Source organism: Motacilla alba, chromosome 11 (genome assembly GCF_015832195.1).
Source record: "Motacilla alba alba isolate MOTALB_02 chromosome 11, Motacilla_alba_V1.0_pri, whole genome shotgun sequence".
NCBI lineage: Eukaryota > Metazoa > Chordata > Aves > Passeriformes > Motacillidae > Motacilla > Motacilla alba.
In genome coordinates this window covers 12,767,427-12,794,813 of record NC_052026.1, presented here as the reverse complement: position 1 = coordinate 12,794,813, position 27,387 = coordinate 12,767,427, and the positions used below count along the sequence as shown (strand labels likewise).

The 27,387-nt window shown below is 46.9% G+C and overlaps 1 protein-coding gene across 2 annotated transcripts in view; it reads right to left on the bottom strand.

Moving 5' to 3' along the window:
• Positions 1-27,387, bottom strand: part of GNAO1 (G protein subunit alpha o1) — a 143,068-nt gene that overhangs the window by 46,388 nt on the left and 69,293 nt on the right. For both annotated transcript variants that reach the window (XM_038148143.1, XM_038148142.1), the window contains exon 4: positions 2,281-2,441. In XM_038148143.1, coding sequence (XP_038004071.1) covers positions 2,281-2,441 — 161 coding nt within the window. The remainder of the gene's footprint in view (positions 1-2,280; positions 2,442-27,387) is intronic.

Genomic DNA, 27,387 nt, shown 5'->3' with positions numbered 1-27,387 from the left:
GTGTCAATAAAGACAAGCCTTTTCCCAGGGTGAGAAAAAAAAAACAACAAAAAAACTGTCTCAAATCTTCCACTCATGCAAAAGTAAACAACCCCAAAGCATTGAAGAATTAAATAAAATACATGTCTCTTTTCACTGGGAGTCCACTGGGCATGAATAAGTGCAAACTGAGCTCTCACTTGCACCACCATCTCCTGTGATGTCACCAGGGCCTAGACGTGCAGAAGGATGTGTTTTGGTGCCCTGCTATGTGACAACATCTTTGCTCCCAGTGGTGGAACCACCAGAGGCTCCTAAACACCAGCAGGGCTGTAAATGAGAAGGACTTTGTTATCTCCAGCTTCCCCATCCAACCCAGCCCAGAGAAAATAGGTGTCCAGCCACAGCACAACTCACAGTGCAGCTAAGGAGACAGGCATCCCAGCACTGCCCTGGCACAGAGGGTCATCCATCCTCATCTGGATGCAAGAGATTTTGTCAGAGATACCAGAATTCATTTGGCTGGGCTGCAACCCCTAGATTGCAATTGCTGTGAATACTACAGCACAGAGCCTCTTCAGTTGATGTCTAGAAACTGCTTGTGGTTTCAGAGCTCTTGCTGATGAATTGCACAGCAGCTGGTCATATTGGGAGGGCTCTGCTTATTATTTTCAACTGCTATCTTGCATGGAAAGAAAATCAAAATACTCTCCTCAAGGTAATTGGCTTTAGAACAATTGAAAGTTTTTCCACAAAGTTGCAATGCAATTAGGACTGGCATTTTAGATAATTTATATCTCTAAAGGTATGTTCATGCCATCATGCCCTTATTTTGTGGAAAAAAAAAAGAAGAAAAAAAAAGAAAAAGCTGCTGGCAAGAGAAAGCTTATTTTGCTATTACAGACAATGAAATACAGATTAAAACCATCATCCACCTAGTACTGATTAAAAAGCAGCAGAATGCCAGGATCATCTCTGAGGTGTGATCATGGTTGGGTAGGATGCTCTGTCACCAACCACACATCTGCAGGTCTCCCATTCAGTTTTCCATCAATGCCAAATGATGTGTCATCACTTGCCTTCTGCTGCAGCACCTCAAGAGCTGCTCTCCCCAGCTGCCCTGCCAGCTTGGATGGCAGGTGCAGCTGGGAGCACCAGGCCCACCACACAGAACAAAACCAGCAGCCACACCAGTGCCTGGGTTGTGTTTTTGATCCAGGAACAACCCAAGCAGAGATGCCAAACAATCCAAACACAGTAACAACTCCAGAAGTGCATGAAACAGCTGTTGAACTTGTTGATATGGGATATTGTGACAGCCAAAAGCACGGACATAGCATTGCCTGACACCATTGGGGAGCTTCTGTTTCCCTGATTACCAAAAGGTCCGAGGGTACGGCTGGGGAAATGAATGCTCTCTGTCTGCCCGGTCCTCATGTTTATACTTAACCACCTTTGGCTGACTCTGGCTCAAGACACACTCCAGGGCCAGGGGCATTTTGCCTGACTGCAACAGATGCTGTGATTGAAATTATGGGATGAAAACCTTTGGCCTCCTGGCCTAGGTGGAAGCAAATGTATTGGATCAATTATCATTAAAAATAGGTCTGAACTGAAACTGGGGAGAAATTGAACATCTCTTCAGAGGCACAGCAGCCATTTATGGGTGGATGTCTTGTCCTCATGACAGTATGAACCAAAGCCATGGATTCAGACAATTCCCATTGAATGATGTCTGGATGTGGTCCCTAATGGTAGATAAGCCACCGATTGTATGACAAGAGTAACTCAATACCCCTGGAAAAGTAAAGATGTCCCTTACCCTTGGTTGTAATCCAGCTGACCTATCAGTACACTGTTCAACTACAGAAAGTACAGTGGGAAAGAAAAGCAGACAGAGGACAGAAAAGCAAACCCAAGAGCTGTACTGCTGTACAAAGCAGGCGATCACACCCTTCTGTTGTCAATCAGAGAGACAAAGGAGCCATCTGCTGTGCCCACAGGTTGATCTGCCTATATTCACTAGATCCATGTTTGCAAAAACCTACCTTGAGACATTTGGGAGCTGTTTGGGAACCTGGCCTTGGAGTCACAGACCTGACCCCAGACTGGCCAAGAGGGGACATGAATGTCCTGCCTGATCCTTTGTGCTTTGCAGTGGCCTGTGACACAGCACACATCCCAAACTGTAAGCAGAGACACGTTTGGCTCCACTGCTGTGAGGTCACTGACTTCAGTTAAAACTTCAACAAGTCCAAATGCAGCTTCTTAACATGCAAGGCTATGGACAGGGATACTCACTATTGGGCTGAGTCGTTAAGCTGATATTCCCGGGACCGGTTGAAGCATTCCTGGATCCCAGAGTCTGCCCAGAGCCTCATCATAGCTGACAGCAGCTCTGGAGAGAAGGGCTCTGTGTCCTCCATCCGACTTACGACATCGCAGACCATCTTGGCATCAGCCTGCAGAGGAAGGAAACAAGAGCTCACATGGATGCTTAAGGCAGAATTTGGAGGCAGAGATTTCAGAAACAGTTCACCAAACCATCAGGAGTAAAGAGGCCGTGTTTCTCAGGATGGGGCTTTAGCATCCACACTGTGTGATCCAGCTGAAAGGGCAAAAGGAGGATGGAGGAAGGAAATCACAAGGAAAAGATTGTGCAATTCACCTCATATCAACAAGTATTTCTATTCAACAGACAAAGCAGTCTGCACTGCACGTGTGGAATTTCATGGGAACAGATAGGAATTCATACATGTACAAGGATATTTAAAATTGTTAGTAACAACGTCTTGCTTTAACTGAAAGTGGAAACTTGCTAAAATGAGGGCTTTGTATCAGAAAGAATAGCAGAAAGACTCTAGAAACAATTTTTTCCAGATGCTGGTTTATTGCTTTTCCTAAATTCTTGTTCTTTGCTATGAGCCCCTGCTAGGAGGGCTAATTCCTGTTAATGCAGACCACCTTGGCTGGCTGTGGTGCTCTGTGACTCAGAGGGAGAGGAAACTCCCACGGCTCTGGAGCATGGCAGTGAGGGCAGGGCCAGCTGACCATTTTCAGATGGAATCTTTTTTGGTGAGAAAAAATGAGATTCACTGGGACAGCAACGTTTCCTGGATAGTGCTCTGACACAACTTGGGTCTGGAAGATGTCTCAGATTTAGGATGGGAATGTCTAGACAGACTTGGAATAGCTGAGTTCAGCCTTCCTGTGATAGCCCACAGTGGCTGATGCTTCACTTGTTTGTGAAGAAGAACACTCAAATTCATGACCCCCTCTGCTTGCTTTGCAAGAACTCCCACAGCACCCACAGACTCCTGAAACCCTTGGCATGGTGACTAATCTGCAGAGTTTTTCTTTCATTGCTTTAAAAATCTCACATTTCTACTAGCTGAAACAAACCCCATTATTATTGCTATAATTAATTGGAAAAGAGGAGCTCTTGTTCCTTGTATGTGTGCAGCAAACTTGTGAAGACAACCTTCTTGTTTTACTCTCTTGTCTCTCGTGTGCTAGACCGAACCCCATTCTTGGCCAAATGCAGGTGGAAATCTTTGCCTTACAGAGTGTTTGATCTAAGCCAGCAAGTGCAGACCGGAAACACAAATCTCGAGAGGGGAGTGCAGGCTCTGCTCATGCTTTGCTGGGGACAATTTGAAGTGCCATCACTGAGGAGCACCACAATAACCTTATTGTATGGGTGGGAATGACAAGTGTATGGCAGGGTCTGCATGGTCAGAATCAAAACTCTGTAACTTCTTTGCTGAACACTGAAACTGGGGGAAAATTGCAGGGCACCAAACCGAAAGCACTGGAGACTGAAGCTGCTGGAGATTTCGGTGCTCAATGAAAGAGCCTCAGGTGCCCTGAACATCCAGCCTTTATGGGCTGAAGAAGTCTCAGTACTGTATGTCTCAGTATTGTATCCCATAAAACTTAATGGGGTGGACTCTATGCTTTGAAGGCTTTATGAACATAAAATCTTTCTCACAGAGCACTTAACTTCATATTTTAGTGCCCAGGAATCCTCCCAGCCCTCTGTACAGACTCTGCTCATTTTGGAGAAAAAATATTGGTGACTCACACCTCAAAGCCAAGACAAACGAAGAACCTTGAAGAGTTCAGTTAATTTCAAAAGCTTGTTTTCTGCCCTGGAGTGCATTGTGAGCTGAGTGAATATTCATAAATCATCTGTATGGTTTGCCTGCCCTGCTGGAGCAGCAGTTCTGCTCTTTTCACAGACTCTAAATGACATAAAACCTGCTAATGGCTGCAGTCTGCCTTGGCCCCAGTATTTGTGTATGGGTGATGCAGGAAAAGCATCCATGGTTCCAGTCAGGTAGAAGGATGTCTTTGTATGTTATCTTGACTGCTGGAGGGGGTTATAGGTATAAGTCACAGATCTGTCCATCTGTCTGCAATGGCAAAGCACATTTGAAGCTCTCCAGCTGTCATGGGCATGGTCTGGGCTTCTTCTGAGTTTTGTGGATTTAACTGCAGGCTGCTCTTTGCAAAACATCAGAGGCAATGGCACAGTCATTGTATTTTCTGTGCTGGGAAAAAGCTGCATCACCTTTTCAACTACTGAGACTTGTGGCAGTTCCCTGTGAGTAAGACCGAGCACAAGGGGGTTTTGAGCAGAAGACAGAGATGAACAGCAATGACAAGGCAGAATGGGAGTGGCCAGGCACAGACATTTCTGGCTGGGGTTATCTGTGAGTCTTGTGGGCCAGAAATGGGGCTGAGCACACAGGGCGGGGGATTATTTTGGTACATGCTCCTCTGCAGTAACTGGAAGTCCCTTTTGGGGACAGGAGAGGCTCTCCTCCCACAGCATGGACACCTGCCTGCAGGGCAGACTGAGAGTCAGCAGGCTGAAACAGGGGAAGATCTCAAAGGAAAGTTTATTGCTCCTGCTGAACAGTAATAACAAGATTACGGACTTAGTTTTATTTTGCAAAGTGAACCACTGAACTCTTAGTTTTACAGATCCAGAAAAAGCAGGTGCAATGAGTACTTTTAAAAATACCCCTTCCCCCTGCCAAGGTTGAAGTCCCTCTGTCAAGGAGCATGGGGCCATCCAGGAGTTCAGGCATTTGTTAGATGATTTAACGAGCAATTAAGGCTACAAGCAGAGAAGATACCCCTTTCTTTTCTCACTCTCCAGGCTGTGTCTCAAGCTGGGAATGACATTAAAATCTCCAACTCCCCCTGGGCCCAGCAGGTAGATTTTTAAATACTGCCTGATTGACTTTTCCCTGCCTGCCTCCCCTGGGTGTGCTGCTCCTGCTTTTCCCGAGGTGAGAGGAGCTGAGCCTCCTGCCACGCTCTGCCTCTGTACTGCAGCCAGCAATTAAATAAAGCAAAACAAACCAGGCAAACCAGCCCCCCATTCGCCTGCCTTGCCATTCCCATCCGACAGGGCTGCTGTTAATGAACATCACGGTGGTATTTCAGCTACCTCGGGAGCTAAAAATAGGCAGTGCTTCGTCCCTGGGATTGCTGGAAGGAGCCACAAAATGGTGCAGGGCTCATTCCACCAGTGCTGCCTCTGCCATTCCCAGCTGTTCTGTCTTCTGTCTCCTCAGAACAAGACATCTGGGAGGAGGGTAAGAGGTCAGGCTGGTCTCCTTCATGCTGGTTCTTACCCAGCATGAGCATCCTAGCCTATCTCTGCAGCATTCTGACACGTCCTGCTGCCACTCCCCAAGGGCTTGCATTTCCATAGCAGGTGAAGCCCTAACACCTGAGCTGAATGCCTTTGGGCAGTTCATTATGGACGGTGGGATTTGACACTTTGTGTCATTTGTGAATGCTGATTCCATCCACCTACTGCAGGAGAATTAAAGCTGGCTGGGCATGGCCTGGGGAGACAGCTGAGTTTAGAGACTGTGGTAAGGTGAAAATACACATCCAGCCTTTAGACATCAAGCCAAGAGACCAAATAAGCTTTTACTAAAGAACAGACCTCCGCTCTGGTTGGGGAATGGAGAGGGCTCTGTAAGGCCAGGGCAGGGTCTGAAATCCACGGGCAGATGTGAACAAGAAGCTTGTAAACACAGTGGGGAGTTGGTATGTGTCATTCCTAACCCCAGGTTGTGGGCCTACCTGCGCACCACACTTCTGGTATAAATCCAGTTCAAAAGGGGATCTGTTCTCTCCCTAACCTGGAAATAACTGCAGTTATTTAATCGTCTCCCATATGTCACTGTCACCAAGCTCACAGCCTGTGCTCAGAATACAAACTTGTGACTTCACTTGCAACAGCCACACAGCCCAATTACTGTGTTACCTGGCTGGAAGGGAGAGGGGCCCCTCCCTGCAGTCTGACACCACTGGCAGTTGTGTTTGTCTCTGAAAGCAAGTTATTTTCCATCACCCTGATACAGACCACTCCTGATTACTTGTTCCTCACCACCACACGAAGATACCAGCAGAGCCGCACTATGAAGGTGCCAGCAAAGCTGCTGCTGCCCTGGCTGCTGTGGAGTCAGACTGGAGCAGGACCCAGGCACCCATCTCTGACTATCCCAGGGCAAATCCTAGCTCCAATCCTTTGAAGTTGCCTGGTCACTGACTAGGAGACTTTTTATTTAATTTTTTTTTTTCCCAAAAGGAATAGTTTTATGGAAGGGGAATTTTAAGGGAGAGGCAAAACCTTGTGTGAAGCTGTGTGGTACAAACCTTACAAACCTGCTAAGCCTTACAGAGCTGTGCTGTGTTACAACCAAAAGAGGTATGAGCTGGTGTGCCACACTGTACTGTCCTTTCCTTTTGGTGAACTAAATCCCAGTAAATATCAATTTTTTTTTGCTATTATTCGCTCTGATTAATGATACTTGTCACTTAGCCTGTCTCAAAGGTTAACCCTGGGGCAATTTCATCTGGTGGCTGCTTGTACCAGGAGCTGCTTCTCAGAAAATTTCAGAAAATCCATGCAGTGGGGGAAAAGATAAGCACTATAAGCACTTCCATTTGGCTGGTGGTATGAGGCAAATCAGCACAGTACCAGTCATCAGCAAGCAATCTTGTGAAAATAGTAGTGGCCATCATGAGTCATGAACTTGGGGATAATCAAACTGATGTCTAGAGACCATCCAGCATCCAAAAAGGACATCCTTGCAAGGGAACCCTTGTGGGGGACCAGATCCTGACCTCAGGGCACAGCAGTATGTGCCCTGCTACTCCAGTGAGGAATGATGTCCTGTAACTTCACGGCAGAATGTGTTTCATAAACTGAAAACCTCTCCCTTCTCCTTACAGACTGTCTCAGAAATATGGACCCCACTTCCAGCCAAAGAGTGGTTGCATTGCAGCAAAAGCCAGTAATTTTCACAGTGTTTCAACCTGATTAAATCCTGGAAACGAAGCATGGCTGGTGAATATATCTATTCCAGAGACATCCAGGGCCCAGCTCCAAGTCCATAGAAGTTTTTGTAGATACTGAATAAATAGCTACATGTATGACTCTCCCCCTCACTCTCCCTCCCTTTCTCACACATCTGTGTTTCAGAGCTGACCTCCCAACCTGTGGAAGTCTGTCTGGCATTAAGCAGCTGCTGTGCATCGTGGGAGAGACAACTTTCCTCCTGCACCCTTCCCTCTACCCTCAGAACATTTAATTGAGGCCTCCCACCTCGGCTTGGCATTTGGCTTGCTGAGAGATCCTGGAAGGCACTAAGCAGGTAAAAAAATCTATCCAGTGGCTTATTAATATCTGTCCCTTTGGAGATTACCTTGAGGTGGGCCCCCAAACTTCCCCTCTAGACTCTCATTAGCTGGGGGTGGAAATGCAAAACTCTGGACAGAGACCCCAGTGGTCTGAGAAAGGGGTTTACCCAAAAGTTCAGCATCATGCTCTCTAGCAGTTTGCATCGCACAGCAAAGCTAAGCCTAAAATGTTAAGTTAAAGATGGCTGGCTTTCCACAGAGTCACAGTAGCCATGCACCCTCGTGCAATCCTCTCACAGAAAGGTTGGCTGACTTGGATACAATGCCGAAGGGCTGCTGTCTGTCTGGGAGCAGACAGACTCTTGTGTACAGAAAACACAACCAGACAGCCACGGTGACATCCAGACCTTCTCGCGAGCTTGTGCTTCCGGCTGGCAACTAGTACAGCCCTGGTTTTCATATCCTTCTGGAGCCAAGATGGCACCACCACCTCTGACTGTCTTGGCCAAACAGTTCTGTGTGTCTGGGAAGTGGCTCTAGCCTGAAACGTTGTTATAGCTTTTTTCTTCTGTCTGCTGCTTCCTGTTTGGGCAGACATTGAGCAGGACTGATATTGCAGATTATGATGCTTCTTACAGCAGGCCAACTGCTCTGTGTTCAGTTCTACCTTTATTCCCATTCTGGATGATACTGCAGTTGACCAAATAAAATTTGCCAGCCCTTATGTAAGTATTACCCTCTTTTCCCCTCCTTCAACTCATATAAAATAATATTCCTGGTTTGCTTGGACTGATGACTATCTGGCAATCCAGAGACTGGATAATGCATGGACTAGACTCAGCTCTTGGGCTGCCAGCTGGCCACCACCATAGTAAGAATTCCTATAGCTCCACGTCTGTAAAAAAATAGAGGTTCATTCACTACTGGGGGAAAAACCCATGACCCACAACACAGAACTCAACCTGCTAGGATAAGTTATTTCCTGAATTTGCTTTTTTTCTAGGAAATGCAGGGTCCTCCCCTCTTCTTGAGGAGCTCAGAGAAGCTCCAGAGCTGGGCGAGACAAACGCGGTGGGTAGCTGACCTGATTTTTCTAAGCAAGAAAGGGAAAGCCAGAAAACGTGTTAAATGGTCTCAAAATAGGTCCTGACCCACTAGCTGCAAAGGCAGGAAAGAAAACAGCACTCTGTCTATCCTAGTCCCCTCCATTTCAAGAAGAGGGCATCCCTAAGAGACCAAGAGCCACTGCATGCACCCCCAGCATCATTCCAAGAACAGGAGGATGCTTCAATGGGTCCTCTGTCCTGCAAGCACTGAGCAAAGGGTCTGGGTACAGGACCTGAAAGCCCAAACGTCATCCCTCGCTGAGGGCTTTCAGGCCACGCAGGCACAGACAGCACTGCCCACCAGGGAGGGGATGAGAGAGAGAGTCACAGATGGGGGACATTAGCCGCATGGCTTCATGCTCGGCAGGGAAGTGCTCTGCCGCAGTGCTGAGGAGCAGGCTGGAAACATGGAAAGATGAGAGAGCAAAATCCTTGCAGCTTACTGCCCTTCTCCTCTCCCTAATATCCTCTGCTGGGTAGAAGTCCATAAAATGTAACAGCACTGGAGTGTTTGTGCTGCAGTAAACGGCAGGGAAATGCCTGAGATGCCACAGTGAGAACACAGGTGGGGAAGCTGCATTGGCTCCTGGCATTTGTTAAATAAATGGATATTTTCCATTCATTGCAACGCGGATGGCTGAGGCTGAACAGAGTGGGAGTGGTGGTGAATCTCTGGGAACCCACTCGGGGTTTGGGAATTCCTGATGGGTTTAGCCTGTACATCTTCCACTCTTGAAATGTCTTTAAGATTTTCCACACCAACATCCCTCTGGGCGACTGTGTTAAAAGTGGCAGGGCAGAGGGGATACAGTTTCATTCCAAGCTTTCCCACCACAAAAGGGGAAACAGGCTTTGTCTTTGGAACAGAAAGGGAAACCAGCTCCTATGGTGGGTGCATTCCTAGGAGAAAGACTTTTTTAACATCTCTGGCTAAATGTCACTTGTGTATGATGGTTTATAGGGCAGTGCCTTCCTGCTGGGAAGTTGTGCAGTGCTGGAACCTAGTAATTAGTTTAATGCTCAAAGCTTGATGCTGAACGGTGGGTGCTAATCTCCACTCTACAGTTAATCTCACAGATTTATCAGTGCCTCTGTGATGGGGGACTAAGCCTGTGGGTTACATTCATCTGTCCCTGAAGAAAGAGATGGTGTTTCAACCAGAAAGAGCCCCGTTTCATTTTATGGTCCTTTTTTACTTGGTGATCTCTGCTGAAGATACAGAAAGGAAAACAGGGAGAGGGGAAATCCCTCCCTTAGCCCCAACCCTGTTAAATTTCATCTCCCTGTTGCCTCTTTTCTTCTCATAACCCATAATTTCTTCTGTAACCCATAACTGGCATATCTGGGTAGGGACTTTGTACTGCCCTCCACTGACAGAGCAGTTGGTGAGTTTGCTCTGCATACTCAAGCTTGTGCCTGATGTGGAGAGTTCTCAAAATTATTTCTTGCATTGCTGATCTGACATTAGTCATCACAGCAGCCAAAGAATATTGATTCTTCCACTTGACAGCAGAACTGAAAAATTAGGTGGTGTTAAAAATCAGCTTGGATGAAACGTGGATTCTCCTGTGAACCCGAAATCCTCTGAAAAATTTAATTTCACATCCAGCCAAAGCACTTGCCTTAAGTCTTATCAAAATATTTTGAGTTATTTAGGTGCTCAGTATTATTTTTTAGAAGTATGTCAAATTTCAAACAAAACCTTTGGGTTTGAATGAAAGTTGGGAAAATTAAAACAAATTACTTTGTCCTTTCAGGAATGCAAAATCCTCTTGAAAAATTCTCACATCATTTCCTCTTGTCCATGACTGCATGTAGATTTTGACTGGAGTCATAGATTTTAACTGGATTTGTAGATTTTGACCAGATTTTACAAATTATTTTGTTTTATTTCAGACTATTTTTTAGCAATTTCATCAAGCATTTCTGTCCAGGTCTATTAATAAGTAGAACAAGAACTTTCTCATCAGGCCTCCTTCATTCACAGCTTATTTTCTGTTCCAATTTCAGTTGTCACCACCTCAAATTTTCTGGTTTTTGGTCCTGTGCTCCTTCACCAAATGTCCTACAAGATGATCACTGCTGAGTTTTCCTTGCAATGAAGGGGTTTGCAGCAGTTCCCAAAGCAAATACCCAAGCTGGTGTGGTAACTTCTTGCTTTTTGGTCTCTGGCTGCAACACAACCAATGATGGAGGTGCAGGGTGACCCCGGACAAGGGGGAAAGACTTCACATGGACACATGGCAGGTTTAGATTAGAAATTAGAAGAAATTCTTCCCTGTGAGGGTGATGAGGCACTGGCACAGATTGCCCAGAGAAGCTGTGGATGTCCTGTCCCTGAAAGTGTTCAAGGCAGGTTGGTTGGGACTTGAGGCAACATGATCTAGTGGGAGGTGTGCCTGCCCATGGTAAGGAGGTTGGAATAAGATGATCTGCAAGGTCTCTTCCAACCTAAACCATTCTAGGATTCTATGATATTAACACTGTGAAGGAGATAGAAACAAGATGAAACAAGATGCTATTCACCGAGTGACTGGTTAGCAAAATTTTGCCTATGACTTCTTACTGCTACAATCCTTGTTTAGCTTCTCTCCCTCCCAATTTCCAGGTGACTGTGAACCCTTCTCTGCAGGGAGGAGCAGAGGTGGGGGTAGAGGAGCATTTGGCTGAGGTGCTGCTGTGAGTGGAAGCTGCCTCTGATGGGGCTGAGGTTGAGCAGTGACTGGTCAAGGAGTCTGTAGCTGTTTAAAAGGAGCCACAGAGTTCAGAGCAGATGAAAGACAGATTTTTAGTCAAATCTCCTCTGTGCTGCTGTATTTCCAGCAAAATCAAGACTTGGGTGCTTGTAACAGGCTTGGAGGAGTTCTTCCTTTGATCAGCAGGGATTACAGAGACTAACCTCCAGCAAGTTCCTCCTTACCAGAGCTGAGGAACGTCACACACTAACAGATTTGCTTACACATTGTTTCAGGTTGCTGCAGAGAAAAAATGTTCTATATTTTCCTTACAAGAGCATCAAGAAATTCCCCCAACCCTTTGATAGGGGTAGGGTGGGAGAGGAAGAAGAGGGAAAGGGAAAGAAGACAGAGGAGAAGGAACCTGTTGGGTCGAGTGTGAGTGTTGCTGTTCCAGGGGAAGCTGTTCTCAGGGATATTAAGAGGAACTTTATTTTTATTAACTGCTCTTTTTTACAGAAAATGGATAAATGGGACCTCAGGTGCATCATTAGATGACAGGATAGTTCATAAGATAAGTGGCTGGCAGAGAACTACCTTTCTAACAGCTTAACAAGGGTAAGCAGAAATAGGCTGGGGGGCTGGAAGAAATCTTTGATGCTGTTGTGTATATTTATTATTTATTCTTCTGGCACAAATATAGCATCAAAAATATCAAAACCAAAAAAAGCTCATAAACTGCTGTCACTGGATTAGTCCTACATCTCTGTAACCATGGCATCATGTAGTAACGACAAGAAAAATCAGCAACAATGGGAAAAAAGCACCCAGCATTTCTGACACTTGTGAGGGTATGGCAGACTTCCTTGCTCTAGTGAGGATGCACCAGAAGGAATATGAAAATCTGAGAGCATCTTACTAGCCTGGGCATCGGTGAAGTCCAGCTATGGTGGGAAATGCCACAAAACAATGGAATTGCTCCCTTGTGTGTAAGCCCGTGTGATACAAACAGAGGATAGAGGGTGGATCCCCCCCCCAAAACCCTTTGCTGCCATTACAGGTCACCTCAACCCACACAGAACAGTGGGGATGGCCCCAGTGCCTGCCTGTAGTCTGGCTGCACCCTGTCAGCACCATGGTCGAGGCTCTCTGTCGCTGTGACCTGCTGGTGTCACATCTCTGGGTGTGGCACCACCAGTCCTAAACCTCTGCGAGAGCATGTTCATCCTATTTCAGTGCATTCCTTCCTTCCCCTCTGTGCTCCTTGTCTCTTTGTGCCACCCTCCCTGGGTCTGCAGGTCCTGCAGCTGCTGCAGTGGGAAGCCCTCCCTGGTGGCTGTACAGAGCACAGGACTGTGCTGACATGAGCAGCAAGGCACCAGCTTAATACTGTACAGAGTATTTCTTGGAAAATTATATACATTCATTTTTGGATGGAATACTTTGGCTGGATTGGAAATATTTCAACTACCATCCGGGGATTAGGGAGCTTCTTTGAATCTGCTTTTGTTTTGTTTCTTTTTTTTACATCTTTGCAGAAAAAGGAGTAAAAGCCTGCTCCAAAATGTCCTCCGTGGAGGGACTGGGATTTGGCAGTGTCATGCAGTGATGCCAGTGGATAATGGGAGATGATGACAGTCACTGACTGCCTCCCAGAGCCCCTTTGCAGAAAGGGTCAGACTTCTCCCACAGACAGATTTGGGGCAGAAGTAACCAGTATTCTCCAGCCATCCAGCTGGGAGCAAAGCTCAGGTTTAGGGTCTGTTTGTGCTGGCCTGGACTCGCCCAGCAGCACAGAGCAGAACTGACAAGAAAACCTTGGAGATTTTCACAGCTGCCTAATGGGTCTAGAAATTTGATTTCTTCTAAAATAAGCAGCCTGGGCCTGTGGTCACCATGTCCATCTCAGCAGCAGAGTGCACAGTGGGTCCCTCCATGGCACAGCCAGTTAGCTGGAAAGTGAGATGCCCCAAGAAATCCAAATTCTGCAATTCCTAACTCCTCTCTATTTTCCCCTCCTGGCTGCTTTGGCTTTTGCTCTCCTGGCAAGCCCCTCTCCCCAGCACTACTGCAGCTCTGCCTGCCTGCAGCCATCCCAGCCCCAGGAGCAGCCCTGCCTGTGCAGCACTCTCTGGAGATGCCATTTCTCTTGCAGGCATTCAGCCCATGGTGCATCGCAAAAAAATATCCCCAGCGGAGTGAATGATGCCAGTAAGGCTCTTGCCTTCCCTCCACCTCCCAGGGCTACTTTCTGCCTTGGCTACGAGCCTGCTGCATCTTTGTGTGGTTAATAAAAATAACCTAAAAGTACTCGGGAGCAGACAGAGCAATCCCAGAGACTCCAAACATCTAAGGGGCTTTGTTTCCAAGGCAACATCTTGTCTCCTAGCTGCAAAAGGCCACGGGAATGAAGGCAGCCTATGGAAAATGAATAGCTAAATGACAACAACAACAAAAAATCTGCTGGGGAGCGTTTCAGAGAGGGAGGGGTGTTCGTAGGGGGGCCAGGAAAGAGCGAAGCTAAACGAGCCAGGAGTAGCTGCACAGAGCATGCAAAGGGACAGGGTGCAATTTATCTCATGAGAAGCTCAGTCCTGCCCCCATTGAAATGCAGAGCACCACTTCCACAGGCTTAATGGGAGCAGAGGAGCTTGCACAAATCAGCTATTCTTTTCTTTCCCCCCTTTTTTAAGCTACAGTGTTTGAAGATTGGAGCTAGTTAAAAATAATCTATTGTCCAAGGCAGAGACTTCCCCGGTCCCAGGAGCTCCCCAGCCAGGGCTGCAGCTCACTATTGATTTTGGTCACCCCAGTTTCCCAGTGCCAGAGCTGCCTCCTCCCTCCACAGCCCAGGGCAGTGAGGCAGGCGGGAGGTGCCAGAGCACCAGAGCATGCCTTTAGCTCTTCCAGGAAAGAAGCATGTTTTCACCCATTTTCCAAGGTTTCCAGAGCCGTGCAGTGTGTTAATAATATCTGTGTGCAGTCCAAGCTGTAGTCAGTCCTTTCACTATAGCAGCAAGGATGGCTTTGCTCTTACAGCCTTTTGAACCAGCTGCCTGGATAGCAGACTTGGAGCATCAGGCATGGGGAAAGCACAGACCCCTCTGCCCCCCATGGCCCACCCATCACAGCCACGGCCCCTGCCTGACACCACCCTCCCTTGATGAGGGCAGGCAGGCAGTGGGTCTGGGGCTCCACCACGGTGCTCTAAAGTGCAAGCTGCCCTTACGTAAGTGCCTGCTGCAGTCAAATGCCCCCGGGATCATTTATGGCATTGATATCCGACAGGGAGGGGAGAGGCTCCCCCGCGCCAGCCCAGACGCCTGCCTGCAGATGCACTGCTCCTGTCTTTCCTCTCCCCTGTGTCTCATGGGAGTGCTAAAAGCTGAGCATCATGATGCCAAGTAAGCTGCCAGAGCTCTTCCTCTGTGTCCCAGGGGGTGGCACGGATGCCCTGGGAACATGACAGGCATTGGGTCAGGAGCTCCTCCAAGCTGGGTCTCTGCTCCTCAGCAGCACAATGGAGCTCCACCATGCATGAAGTGGGCTCCCGACACAACGAGGGGAGGAGGGAGCCTGGGCATTTCCATGGGATGGCCAGGAAGGATTGAGGACCTTAGGGTTTGTTAGTGCTGCTCTCTGTCCTGGGCTGGAGTCAGTCTTGGGTTCAAGCTCTCCCTTCCTCAGAGATTCTTTGGGATGATGAACAACTCAGCCATTGATGTCCTGTCTGATGTTAAAACATTTTATTTAATTAATGTTTTTTCTTTGTACCATCTCTCAATCAATACCATATGGGCAAGAGGTTCCCAGAGGGAGAGCTGATGGGAAATGCTCACCTCACACTTTTTTTTTCACACCGTCTGCTGTGGGCAGAACCAATCCATCCACATGGATGGATGGATGACTGCTATTTATTATTCATCTTGGTGCGTGGAGCAGAGCCTCTGTCTGAGCAAGTTTTGAGATGATGAGGTTTGCTTCTCACTCCTCCTCCTTGAAATGGTTTTAAATTTAGCTTAACTTCAGGGAATTCCTCTGAAATTGCCCTGGAGAAGCAAGGCTGGAATTTGGTCCCTATAGCTCTGCCCAGAGCTGGAGGGCTGCCATGGGAAGCCTGTCTGCGGGGAAATAGAGCTGGCCTGTCTGCTGTCACCACTGATCCCAACGGGCAGTGCTGGTGTGTCACCCTCCCTGACTCCTGGAGAGCAGTTGGGTACAAGCAGTGCAGGGCCTGGAGGCACAGCCTGGAAAAGCAGGGGACCAGTCTGACCAGTCATTCTGTTCCCCCTGTTCCCAGGGGACATTCAGTGGGGAAAACCCGGGGCAGCAGGGAGCTCCTGGGGCTCAAGGATGGACCAGTGGGGATGAGACTTGATTTAAGAATGGGGACAGCATGGGACTTGGATGTTTGTATCAAAACCAATGCAGCCATTTTACCTTCTTGTCCCCATTTCATTCTTCTTGCAAGTACCCATTGAGAGTATTGTGCACTTATTAATTTTCTATCCTAAACTCCTTTGCTGTGTATCTGGATCACCTGCCACTGCCGTAACTTTCATCCCTACATGGCTGAACTTCAGTTCTACATGAATCGATTCCTACAGATCACATTGAGTTTTCACTTGCAAACACTCTTGGCCAACTTTCAAGGCACTCACCCCCACTTAACCATGACATAAATGGTGTGGTATTCTCTGTACAACTGGTTCTCAAAATAGTTCAAAATATTAATACAGGAGCTGGGATCTTCCAAGGTAGTTGCTATTGACCTAACCTGCTTCACACCGGGCTTGACTGTAAATTGTTAGCAACAGGGAACAATGAATGTTCCTGAAAATCCCATCACTTGGACATAATGATAGAGAAAATAGATTTTGCAGGACACATTATTATTGGGTTGTAAGAAATTCTCACCCAGTTGTCTTTAAAAATGCATCTGCTCAGGTTGGTAATGGCATTTGCATGGACAGTCTTGTCATTATGTGTGAATGAATAAATAGTATTGATTTATACTATAATAAATTTATAGAATAAGTTAGAGCTAAAATACAGCCAGCTGGGTGGCTGGATTATACTTTTTTTGAGTATTTGCTGACAAATGTCTTGTGTTTTGGTTTTTCAAGAGGACTGAACAGGGGACAATACACCTGTTACCCTTGGTCCTAATATGACCAGCTGATAAGCATCTGTTGAGCAGTCAGGGCACTCTAACCCCCTCCTAGAAACCTGCCTGCCTCTTCATTTTCTGTGCCACCCTTCTGCTTCTTAGCTCATTGACTTGGGCTCGACAGACACGCACACACTGAGGCTGGCTTCCAGACCCTCAGCCAGGTATAGACAAACATGCTTACATCTCCTCCACAGATAAAAACTGTCAAGCTTTCAACCTGCCTTTGAGCTGATATCTTCAGAGCAATAGGTCAAGCTGGAAATGCATTTCCAGCCCTTGTCTGCCTACCAGAAGCAAGCTCTCCTTCCCTCCTTGCCACTCCTTGTGAGCCACAGCACTCAGTAATGAGGCCATTGATGGAGCAGTGGTATGTTCTTTTGTCCCTGCCAAAACCCTGCTCCCTCCTATTCAACTCAACAAGATGTGAAGCCCTGGTGCTGCCAAGTGTCTTTTCAGCTGCCAAAGGAAAAGGAGCTAATCAAACGAGGAAAAGAGCCCAAGTACCAGGCTCCGTTCCCAGCTCAAAGCCTGTGGATACAATACCCACCAGCTGGCCTGGTGGGCTCTGAGCAGCTCCTGTTCTGCCTGTCCTGGGGTGAGAGCCGTGGGCTCTGCTGCTCCCGGTCCACATTACTGCTGCCTCACTTAGCCTGTGTTGGAAAGCTGCTGCATTGATCCCACTCAAGGCACACCACAGCCTGTACTTGTTAGTCCTTTATTTTTTCCTAAATTCTGTTCCTCAGTGCCAGCTTCCTATCTCTCCCCTCCTTATTTCCCACACCAGGAGAAAAGCCTCATGCTGCGCCTTTCATGTCCCTTGGCCTGTCAGTGGACAGCACCTTTAAAGTCATCTTTTTGGCCTCTGTTTTGAACTCTGCAACTCAAACATTTTCTCTGTATAAAACAGGAGGAGACCGTTGGTTTTCAGTATCAATATTTGGGACAGCGTATGGGCCGTTCTCCCGTGGCGCTGCTCGGTCAGTGATGCTCACAGCGCTGTCTGGGCAGGGCCGTCAGCCCACACTGCTGTGTTGGTTCTGCTGCTGCTCCACGCCAGATGAGGAGGGGATTTGTTTTTGGCCACATCCCGATCTGCTTCTCCACAACATTCTTCCATCTCTTCATTTTTAGCAGTGACATTAAGTATTTAGAGCATAAAATGACTAATTTGCCTCTGCAGCCGCTATGTTTTGAGGCCATTTGGGAATCACTGAAGTTATTTGCCACCTACAGCCCAGTGAATTTTATAAAGGGATCATACGTTTCCATACTACTTCTTCCTTCTAACTGCTTATTTACCACAGAGCCACCACTGTGACAGTGACTGGGGGGCAGCCTCTGCTGAGGTTAAACGTAGAGATTATTGAACAGCCTGCTTACTACGCACAACAGTTTAGGATGGGAGGTGAAAATGCTGCTTTGCCAAATGAGTAACACCAAGTTATCTGTTTCAGCTGGAGCTGCTCCAGTGCTTTTGGCATTTCTAGGGCTGATGGACACCGCAGAGAATATTTAAGGAGACAAAAAGTAATCTGCATGCTTTGGAGGTTGGCCACAGTGTCGCTGTAAATGCCTCTCTGCTCTTGTAAAAAAGGCCACAGGCCCTTCAAAGGTCATGGGCGCTCAGCTGCTCGGGGTCACATCTCTCCTGCCAACATGGGGCCCCTCACATTGAAGGGAGAACTAGGACAGCTCTGAGGTGGAGAAGGATGCAGTATGCTCAGCAGCCCTGCATCCCTCCTCTGATGCTTTCCTCCCTCACTGGAAAGCCTGCCTGAGCAATCTGTCCTTGGGTGCTCTGATCCTGGCTTGGCCAGAGCTGCTGGAGGAGGGGGCAGCCTTAGCATTGCCATTGCAAACCATCCCAGGCTGGTGATGTTGCTGACACAGCACTCGTGAGACAGGGAACAGTGTCATGGGACCGAGCTGGTGAGCAGCACAGTGCTCCCAAACCCAGACACTGCAAATACACACGGGGCTGGTCAGTGCCAGCAATGGTGCTGGTGCCGTATCACAGAGGGGTCAGCAAAGCCTCTCCTGACGGACCTGTGACTGCTCATGCTGAACCCTGTCTCATGGCTACCCCGTACATCACTCATCCACATCACCTGTGGGTCTTTGATGACCTTGCCCTGCTGTGATGTGAAGGTGGCACAGGAGCTTTCCAGCAGCTCTGTTCCCAGCCTCAGCATGGGAGGTGAAGTTCAGGATATGCCACTTGTCACATGCCACAGTGGGCCCACACTCCCTTCCATCACAGCCCATGATCTTCACACTGCAGACCTCACCTGTGTTTTAGCTCACTCTTTGGCTCCAGGAAAACCCCTTCTGCTCTCTGTCTGGGCTAGGCATGGTCTGGCTGCATCTGCAGTTAATGCCTGCTGGGGGCCCAAGACATGAGCCTGTGGCCTTTCTCTCGAGGCTTAGCTGAAGGGATCATGGTCTACAGCACACAATATTTTGTCAACCCAGTTTCTGTTTATTGCCATGGGTGTGGTAAGTCTTGCCTTCAACACTCACCTGTGAGCTCTGCATGTTGCTGAATTAGTGATAACAAACTCCTAAGGAACGGTGTTTTTCGGGGAACATCCTTCTGAGCTGTGGTGTCAGGTGCTGGTGCCCTTCTCTGTCTGACATCTGTGCCCTGGAAAAAGCTTTGTTTGCTCCACGGGAGTGCTGTCTCCTCACCTTTAGCCATGCTACCTTCACTTGCCCATCCAAAACCAAACCAGCGTTTGTGTGATGTGGTATCTTACCTGCTTTCACTGCACTCCAGCAAATTTTCTTTCTCTTCTTTATTCCTATGGGAAGCTATACAAAGCCTGCTCCGCCATTAGGGCCTTGTCAAACAAGTAATACCCCACCAAACTTCCCATCCCACTGCTCCAGGCCAGCCTGATGGACTCATAACCTCCCAGGCTTTTCCATTTTAATGTCAATGGTCCTCATCCCCCAGCTGGGGTAGTGCCCACTGGCAGGAATTTTCAGTGTTCGTAAATATTTCCCTGCTACTGTGAAGAGGCTGTTTCCCCATTCTTCATATCAGATGAAGATAGCTGTTCTGCCAGCTCACCATGTAAATTTAATAGCGTTCCAAAACCTCTGTCCTACATAAATATGAATGCATTTCATCCAAGAGGAACCTGTTATTGACGGAGCTGCATCGCTAAATCATTCAGAGGGTTATTGTTTGAAGTACTTGCAGTCAACGGTGTCTTGGTGATCACAGCTCAAAAAGGGTGGGAGGGTGGAGGAAAAGAATGAGTGGGGATCATGGAAACCTCTTTAAATGAGGGAGCTTATGTACCAAGATCATCAAGGTATAAGCAGGGCATTGCCAACCAGCAGGTCTGGCCCCAGGAGGATGGGCCAGCTGCAAGCAGCTCTACAAATTATTCACTGGCAATTGCTTTCTTGCTGCTGCCCTGACTTATTTACACTCCAAAAGATTTCTGAAGTGTGTTTATTTAAGAAAGATAAATCCAGAGGCTCTGGAAGGGGAGAAGAGCTTTCCAAAGGAATCAGGCCCTGGCACGACAATTCATTTCACTCATTAACCCCTCCTCACAAGGAACACACTAAGTGCTTATGCATTATGCATCATCAGGAAATTCTGATTTGATGGAGACTGAAGGTTAAAAGGCATTTCTGTGCTTTTCCTTACCCACAATCATGCTGGAAGATGGAGAGATATTGTGGAGGTGGGGAAAACTGGGGGAGTGGGGGCCCCTGTACCCTGACACTGAGTGCCACAGTGCAGATGGGAGAAGCTTCATGGTTGTGGAAGGACATGTGTTCCCCTGACGTTAATGTCTCCTACTGAATTCAAACATTTCCACCCTCTTTAGTAAATTCCCTACTTTCTTTGAACAGTTTTGTGTCATCAGTACATAAACCCACCCAAATCCTCACCTTCAGACCTGTTAAGAAACATAGTTCTGGGTACTGCAAGAACTTGGAGAAGAGCCAAGGTCCAAATAGAGACCTAGTTCAGGCACTGCACCTTCCTAAGTTTGTAAACCAACAGCTGGCAGACCTCAGAGTTTCTAAGCTGATTTGAGTCATTTAATTGATGATGCAACTGTAGATATCTACATCACTGTCCTTTACCTTTTACTGATTCATCTGTTCCTCAAGCAAATGTTTAAAATGAATTTGCTTTTTTACACCTGCAAGTTGCAAGTGTAAGTTGCACTGTAAGATGTCAGGTCAATCTTTTGGAGGGCACATGTTTATCTGCCCATAACAAGCTGGGTGTATATCACTGGTAGCTGTAAGGGATAAAAGCCTTTTTACCCTGCAAAAGTGTCCTTTGGGAGCATGTGCCTCACAAACAAGAACCCCCACTAGCATTTCAGAGATGTCCATCATAGCCATTGTTCTCCTGGTTGTGGTGCAAGGCATCTAAGACTGATGCCTGGAGTAGCCCAGGTCTCTTGGGTTACCATGGGATGACAATGCCGTATCATTTTGCTCTTGATCCAGTTCCAGATAAGAAGTAGCTATTTTCTTGTTGCTTTGCTCGTCCATATGATGCTGTTCAGCCCTTTCTAACAGCAAAGGTGAGGACCCCATCTTGTTTTTACTTAGGTTCAGCTGCATGGATAATTCATATGAAGTGCTCACTCCCAGTACTGCTGGCTGGAAAGGCACCTCTGACACCACTGGCCTGGCCCCACTCTGGCACTTGAACAGCATGTACTTGTTTTTATGATGAGTGAAAGATGTCTTTCAGAGTTCTGCTGAAAGTTCTGCTGAGTTCAGGGTTCAGAATTTTGTTTTCTGGCAACGGGCTTTCACAGTCACATACTCCTCATGCATTGCAACAGGATGAAGCTATTAAAAATACAATTTAATTTTGGTCTCTCTGCTGATCAGTCCAGTGGGATTTCTCACTGTACTCAAACTTTAATGTTTTCCTTGTAAATTTCAGTAAAATCAGTAATTGGTCTGATAATTGAATTTTCAGATCATGTGTCAAAGGAATAATGGCATGCATGGGATAAGTAGCAGTCTGCCTCTGGAAGCCCAAACATCTGAAATGGAAAATTTAGATAAAGATTTGAATATACTGCTGTGGAGCTAAGAATAGACCATATTATTTATATCGTCAAAGGAAGCGGCAGAAATCACAGAGATCTTCAGAGACCAAAGATGGTCCGACAGTTGTGCACAGGAATTGTGCTCATGGAGCTGACGCGGGAAGTCACTGACGTCTCAGCACAGGCACACCGCTCCCAGAGCGCCCCATGGACCAGGCAGCATTGCATGCAGAACAGAAATGCCTGTGTGCAGGCATTCCCTCCTGGAAGTAACACTCAGGGTATCTCCAATTACCCTGGCAGAGAGTGGGCAATAAAGGTGCCCATGGCAGAGATGCCTTGTGCCCCACCAGGTGTCATCTCCCCTACTCTGAAGTCCCTGTGTCCCTGTGCATTGTGTCTCGTGTTTCCAATGGAGAGACTAATGTCAGAGATTCATTAATGTTTTCCTGTTGAGTTATTCTTGAGGTCCATTCCTTAGTAGGAGCTGACTTCTAACTAGACTGGAGAATAAATTAAACAGCTAGTAAGAAAAATTCAAAACATCCTTTCAATTAAAAATAAAATAAAATATAAGCTTCATAGCCATAACAGATGCCTGCATTTCTCTGAAGTTCACATACTTTAAGAACTGTGCCCCTCTCTCCTGGGACCATGACAGCAACACTCAGTTTTTCCTGTACTTCAGATACTTTCAAGCTTGGAAGCATTTCCAGAAGTACAATAAATGCCTGCTTTCAGCCCTTGTTTAATTATTCTTTATTTTCTCCCAAGCATGTTTCCTGTCTCTTCACTGACACTTTCCACCTTCTTCTCTAGTTCACTATCTCCCAAATTCAAGGTGACCATCTCCAACCCTGAAAAAGGTGGAGGGGTCCTGTTTCCTCTCTCTCCCAGTTTGTGCCTTCAGTGGCTTTGGTGATATTGCTTCTGCTCACACTAACACACAGGAGAGGAGAATGACAGCCCATGAGCCCCCTCCTGCTGTGTCTATGTGATACCTGCTTCCATCAAGTCAAGGCTGCAGGGATGTGTGAGATGAAGGTTGGAGCGTGCCCATCCGCAGGGGTAGGAGACAGATGCTGGGTGGGAAGCACGGCTGCAGCCCGCTCCGAAGGCTCAGGTGCCAGATGAAGGATCTGCTTTCCTGGGAGGAACAGGCAGTGCCAAGCACATGCTGCATCCAGGACTCTCCCCTGCAGAGGAGGGGAGCAGGGGCTGTTATCACACTGCCTACGTGGGTGCCACCAGCCTCTCCAAGGAGCTGCAGTCAACACTTGCAAAGAAGGTGATCACTCATCGCTCTCATCAACTTAGGTGTGGAGGGAGAGATGATGTTCACACTAATTCAGGCTTAATTCTTTTTTTCTTTTTTTCTTTTGACATGAGATGTCTTGTATGGCTTTGCCAATCCTATGTCCATCAGAGCCAGCTGGTTGCTGGGGTTTCTTCTCAGTGCCATGACAAGAACTTACACTGGTTTTTGCAAAACAAATGTGCCAACAGATTTTGGCAGGTGTTTCTCCCCATGCCCTGTTTAGATAGTATTCAACTTCAGCAGTATCAAATGTTTGCACTACAGCAATGGCAAATATCCTCCTGTGTTTTTTAATTTTTTTTCCTTAAATTTTAATTTTCCTCTCACTTTCATTTATCTACTAAGCATTGGTATTGCTATGTAGTAAAAATTAAGATATTCAAAACGTTCTGCTCAGCTTTTCACTGTCAAATATTCCTGCCGAACCACCTTCCCTGAAAATGGTGGATTTTGAAAAGTCTGCATTTTTAGACAGAAAATTACTTCCAGGGAAATAAATAAAATTGGATAGAGTACATGTGCTGGCATTAGCTCAGCTCCTTCCATCTCGGGGAAGGCGAGTTGTTTTAAAATTCAATCACTTGGATGTGCAGGAAAAAATGGCTCTGATTTGTTTTGATGATTAAAATGTCCAAAAATATCAGATTCCTGTCCATCATTCAGAGTGTGTTTATGTCAGACAGCAAGATGAAGGAAAGTTTATCCTTGGACAGTAACAGAAGACCAAGAGACTGGCTACCTCCAGCTGCCAAGGGCCACTTGCCACTGCTGGCCTTGGTGGTCATTTCCACACTAGAACCAACCACTGTGTCAAGGTTAAAGGCTTACAGAGCTGTGAACACATTCATCTGCAGACACAGAAATCTGTAGGTAATTCCTTATTAATAGCTCCTACTGCTGTAAAGACCAGGAATTCTGTGCTAACTGATCCATCAGGCAGGTTTTGCTGACAGCATTTAAGTAGCAAAAGTGCTGTCACTGTGATGGCGAGCACCCCCAAATAGCACTGTGTGGTTTTGCTGTGGGGATAGGGAGCAATCTCTGGCTTCATCCTTCAGCAGCACATCAATGATGTCAGCTGCATGTTACTGGGAAGAAAACATGATCCATCTACTACATTTCAAATGTGAAATGGGCAAAGAGGAGGGGCTCTGTAGTGGTTTAACAGTTCACAGCATCCTCAAGGGGTGACAGCCATGCTGTAAAGCAAGGAGAGCTCTTGGGCTGCTCAGGTTCCCTGGTCACAGCTGGCACCAGGCATTGTGGGAGGAAGAGAAAGGGTGGTCGTGTAGCTCTGAGATACACAAGGGGTGACTGTGAGATTGGCAGCCCCTTCTTCTCAAATGTGCTGATGAAAATCTAGCCTGAGAGGAATTTTCAAAAGGTATGTAAAGCTATGGAGAAGTAGGTGGTTTGCAAGCAATGACGAAGAAGTGGTGAAGGGAAAGGGTGCTCTCAACAGCAAATTACTTTCCAGAGTCATCTGTGTATGATCACACTCTGGGCAGCACCAGGGATGTGTCTTTACCCAGAGCCAGCTCTTCCCCCATGCAGTTCACACAGCAACCATGTTTTTCCAGGAAAATGTCAGGGGAACGTACTGCTGTGATGGCCTAAGTAGCATTCATTCCTCATGCATTCCTGGGGAGCCTGGCAGAGGTAAGCCCTCCTGAGCCAGTGGGCAGCACATTCACAGGGGAACACTCCTGCATCTCCATGGGGCGCACGCAGCCAGGCTCAGCTCACGCAAACACACCTCACACACAGCCAAAGCACTGAACCCACCTTCCAGAGCCCTGCAGGCGCACTGGAGGAATAGCAGTGGGAAAGGCAGATGAACAAGTGTTAACAGACTGACAGATGTTTCCAGTAGCAGCAAGTTGGACAGAGAGGTGTGGGATCCGGGAATCGTGTCTGTGGGCGAGCGCACATCAGAGTCAGGTGGGCTGGGGAGCAGACCCTGTGCTCACAACCAGTGACAGCTACAGCAAGTCTCAGCCTAAAGATGGTCTGGCAAATGTTTTGGGCCCTGTCTGTGGAAAAATTTTTTGTCAGGTGATTACACAGCTGGTACTTCTGATCTGCTAATGGTGGTTAGCCGAGCCACATAAATGGACAGACTGCTGTACCAAAGGGGCTCTTGCTCTGAGGGACTGAGGAGTGCAGGATTCTGAAGGGCTGAGCAGATGCAAGGAAAGCACCTCTCTGTTGCTGTCTACCATAAGTCAAGGGTGCTGTGCACTGGAGAGGGATACATCATGTTCAAATGTAGCACTTTAGGGCTTCTGTTAGAAAATCCATACTCTGCTTTAAAGGACTTCTGACAAACAGTAACAGGAGATTAGCAGAGTACAGAGGGGCTCTGAACTTCCCAACAGCACAGTTATTCTCTTTAAGATGAAGCTGTTGATAGATAACCAAGTTAAAAGTTGTCAAGATACAGATGATGTCTTCTCTTTCCCTTCACTTTCATCCTTCTCTTCTAACCCTTTTAGCTTCTAACTGCATGCAACAGATGCTCTAAAACAGTCACCTCTAAATCTGGAGAGGAAAAACTGCCCATTTTTTAAGGGTCACCCAAATTATCTGCCCCATGTCAATTCTGTCTGGAACCTGACTGCTCCTCTCCAGCCACCTGTTTGTCTGGAGGCAGCTTTGTGTCCTCTGAGCACAGAAGGACCCAAGTCATGGCTTTGAGACTAAGAATCTAAGTTTTAGACACTTTTCTTTGGGAGAGAAATAAGGTAAATCACCTTCACAATAAAGGCTTTTCTGGGCTAATGCTCAACTGCTTGGGTGTTGCAGCATGTAGGAGGAACTTCTGGTTTTAGGGTTCCTGCAACTGAGAGCAGTCAGGGGCTCAGCCACAGAGGAGATGGAAACCCAAGAAGTGTGAAATCCAAGCCCTCATATTGCTTTTTTTAAAAGTTCCTAAAGAAGTAGAAAATAGCGAACTGTGCCATAAACTTGGAAGTTTGACCCTTAGGAACTCCTCTGACTTTGACTTCTAAACATATTTTTTACCTCTTTGTAGCTTGTTTTGGCTCTTAATTATACTATTCAGATCCTACTTTGTGTATGTGCTGTTTCCCTGCTCACCTTCTAGAAATATGAAGCTGACTTGCCACCCTAGGGCTGTTCAGAGCCCACTGGTCAGATCCAGCCACAAAACCTCTCCATCAGACAACCCCATGGTGGTGCCCAGTGTGCCAGTGGTAAGTGCCACAAGGAGTGTGCAGGAACAGCAGATTTCAATCTGCTGTGTCCTAACTTCAGGCATTGTACAGTCTGAAAGCCCTCTTCACTCACTTAAGCTTAATTGCACAGACTATTAAAGCTACCACCCAGCTCTGGAACTGACTGATCCAAACCCTAAGTGCTTCCCAGCCCTTCCAGTGATATAGAGGACAGTGGATTTGGATTCAGGTATTGGAAGTTCCCAGCTGGCAAGACATAAAAGCTTGTAACTTTTAAAGTCTAGTAGGCTGCTCTCTTTCAATGCCTGCGTATGAAGGGTGTGAGGCTTGTTGCTTGTTGGTACTGAGTCACTGGGATGCAGAACTTGGACAGAAACACTGGGAAAGTTCACAGCTCCAAACTACCCTGACCCCTACTGATGCCTTAGGTTTTAGCTTTCATATTTTTCAGATTCTGTACTGCTTCAGTGTGTAATTCTGAGCTTCATATTAAGGGATGGTAAGCCCTCTTCACATAGTAGCTAGACAAAACAATTCCTTTTCTAGCCTGGGACCAAGGACAACTGATCCAAATTTCAGGCCCAAGAGCATAAACAACAGTGGGACTGAAGAGGGAAAAACAAGAAGCATGGGACTTCATAACCTAAAGCTGTAACTGGACAATTCACTCCAATATGCAAATGGACCAGAACTTACAAAAGTGTGAGACCCCGTGACCAGTCGTGCATTTTGTGACCATTTTGGGTTCATCTTGGGTGTAGCCCTGGCTGAGCTCTTGTGCTGCCCAAGGTGTATCCATTGAGGCCTTTTCATAAATCCCTGCTTTGTTCTTTGACTCTGTCTGGCCTCTGTTCTAGGTCAGCCTTGACAAGGCATTGCTACGATTCGGGATGCCTGTGTAAGCACCACATGAAATGTAACTTTAAGGTCACGTTCAAAACCTTAAAATTCCAGCCCTGTGAGAAATAACTTGAAAGAATTTGGAGGAGTGACTTGCAAGAGTTTAGAGGACTAATAGGAAGTAAAGACTTAGCTAAAAGATACCCAGTATCTTTGAAGGCAGGAGAATTCTCAGGATGTGGCAACTAAATGAGCAAATATTGCAACAGCCTCAAATACTCAGAGATCTTCCCACCCACTACCAGGCAGATGAGATTGGAAACATCAGCATTCACCCTGTAAACCACCAAAATGGAGCATCGTGTGAGAGACCACTTACAGGGACA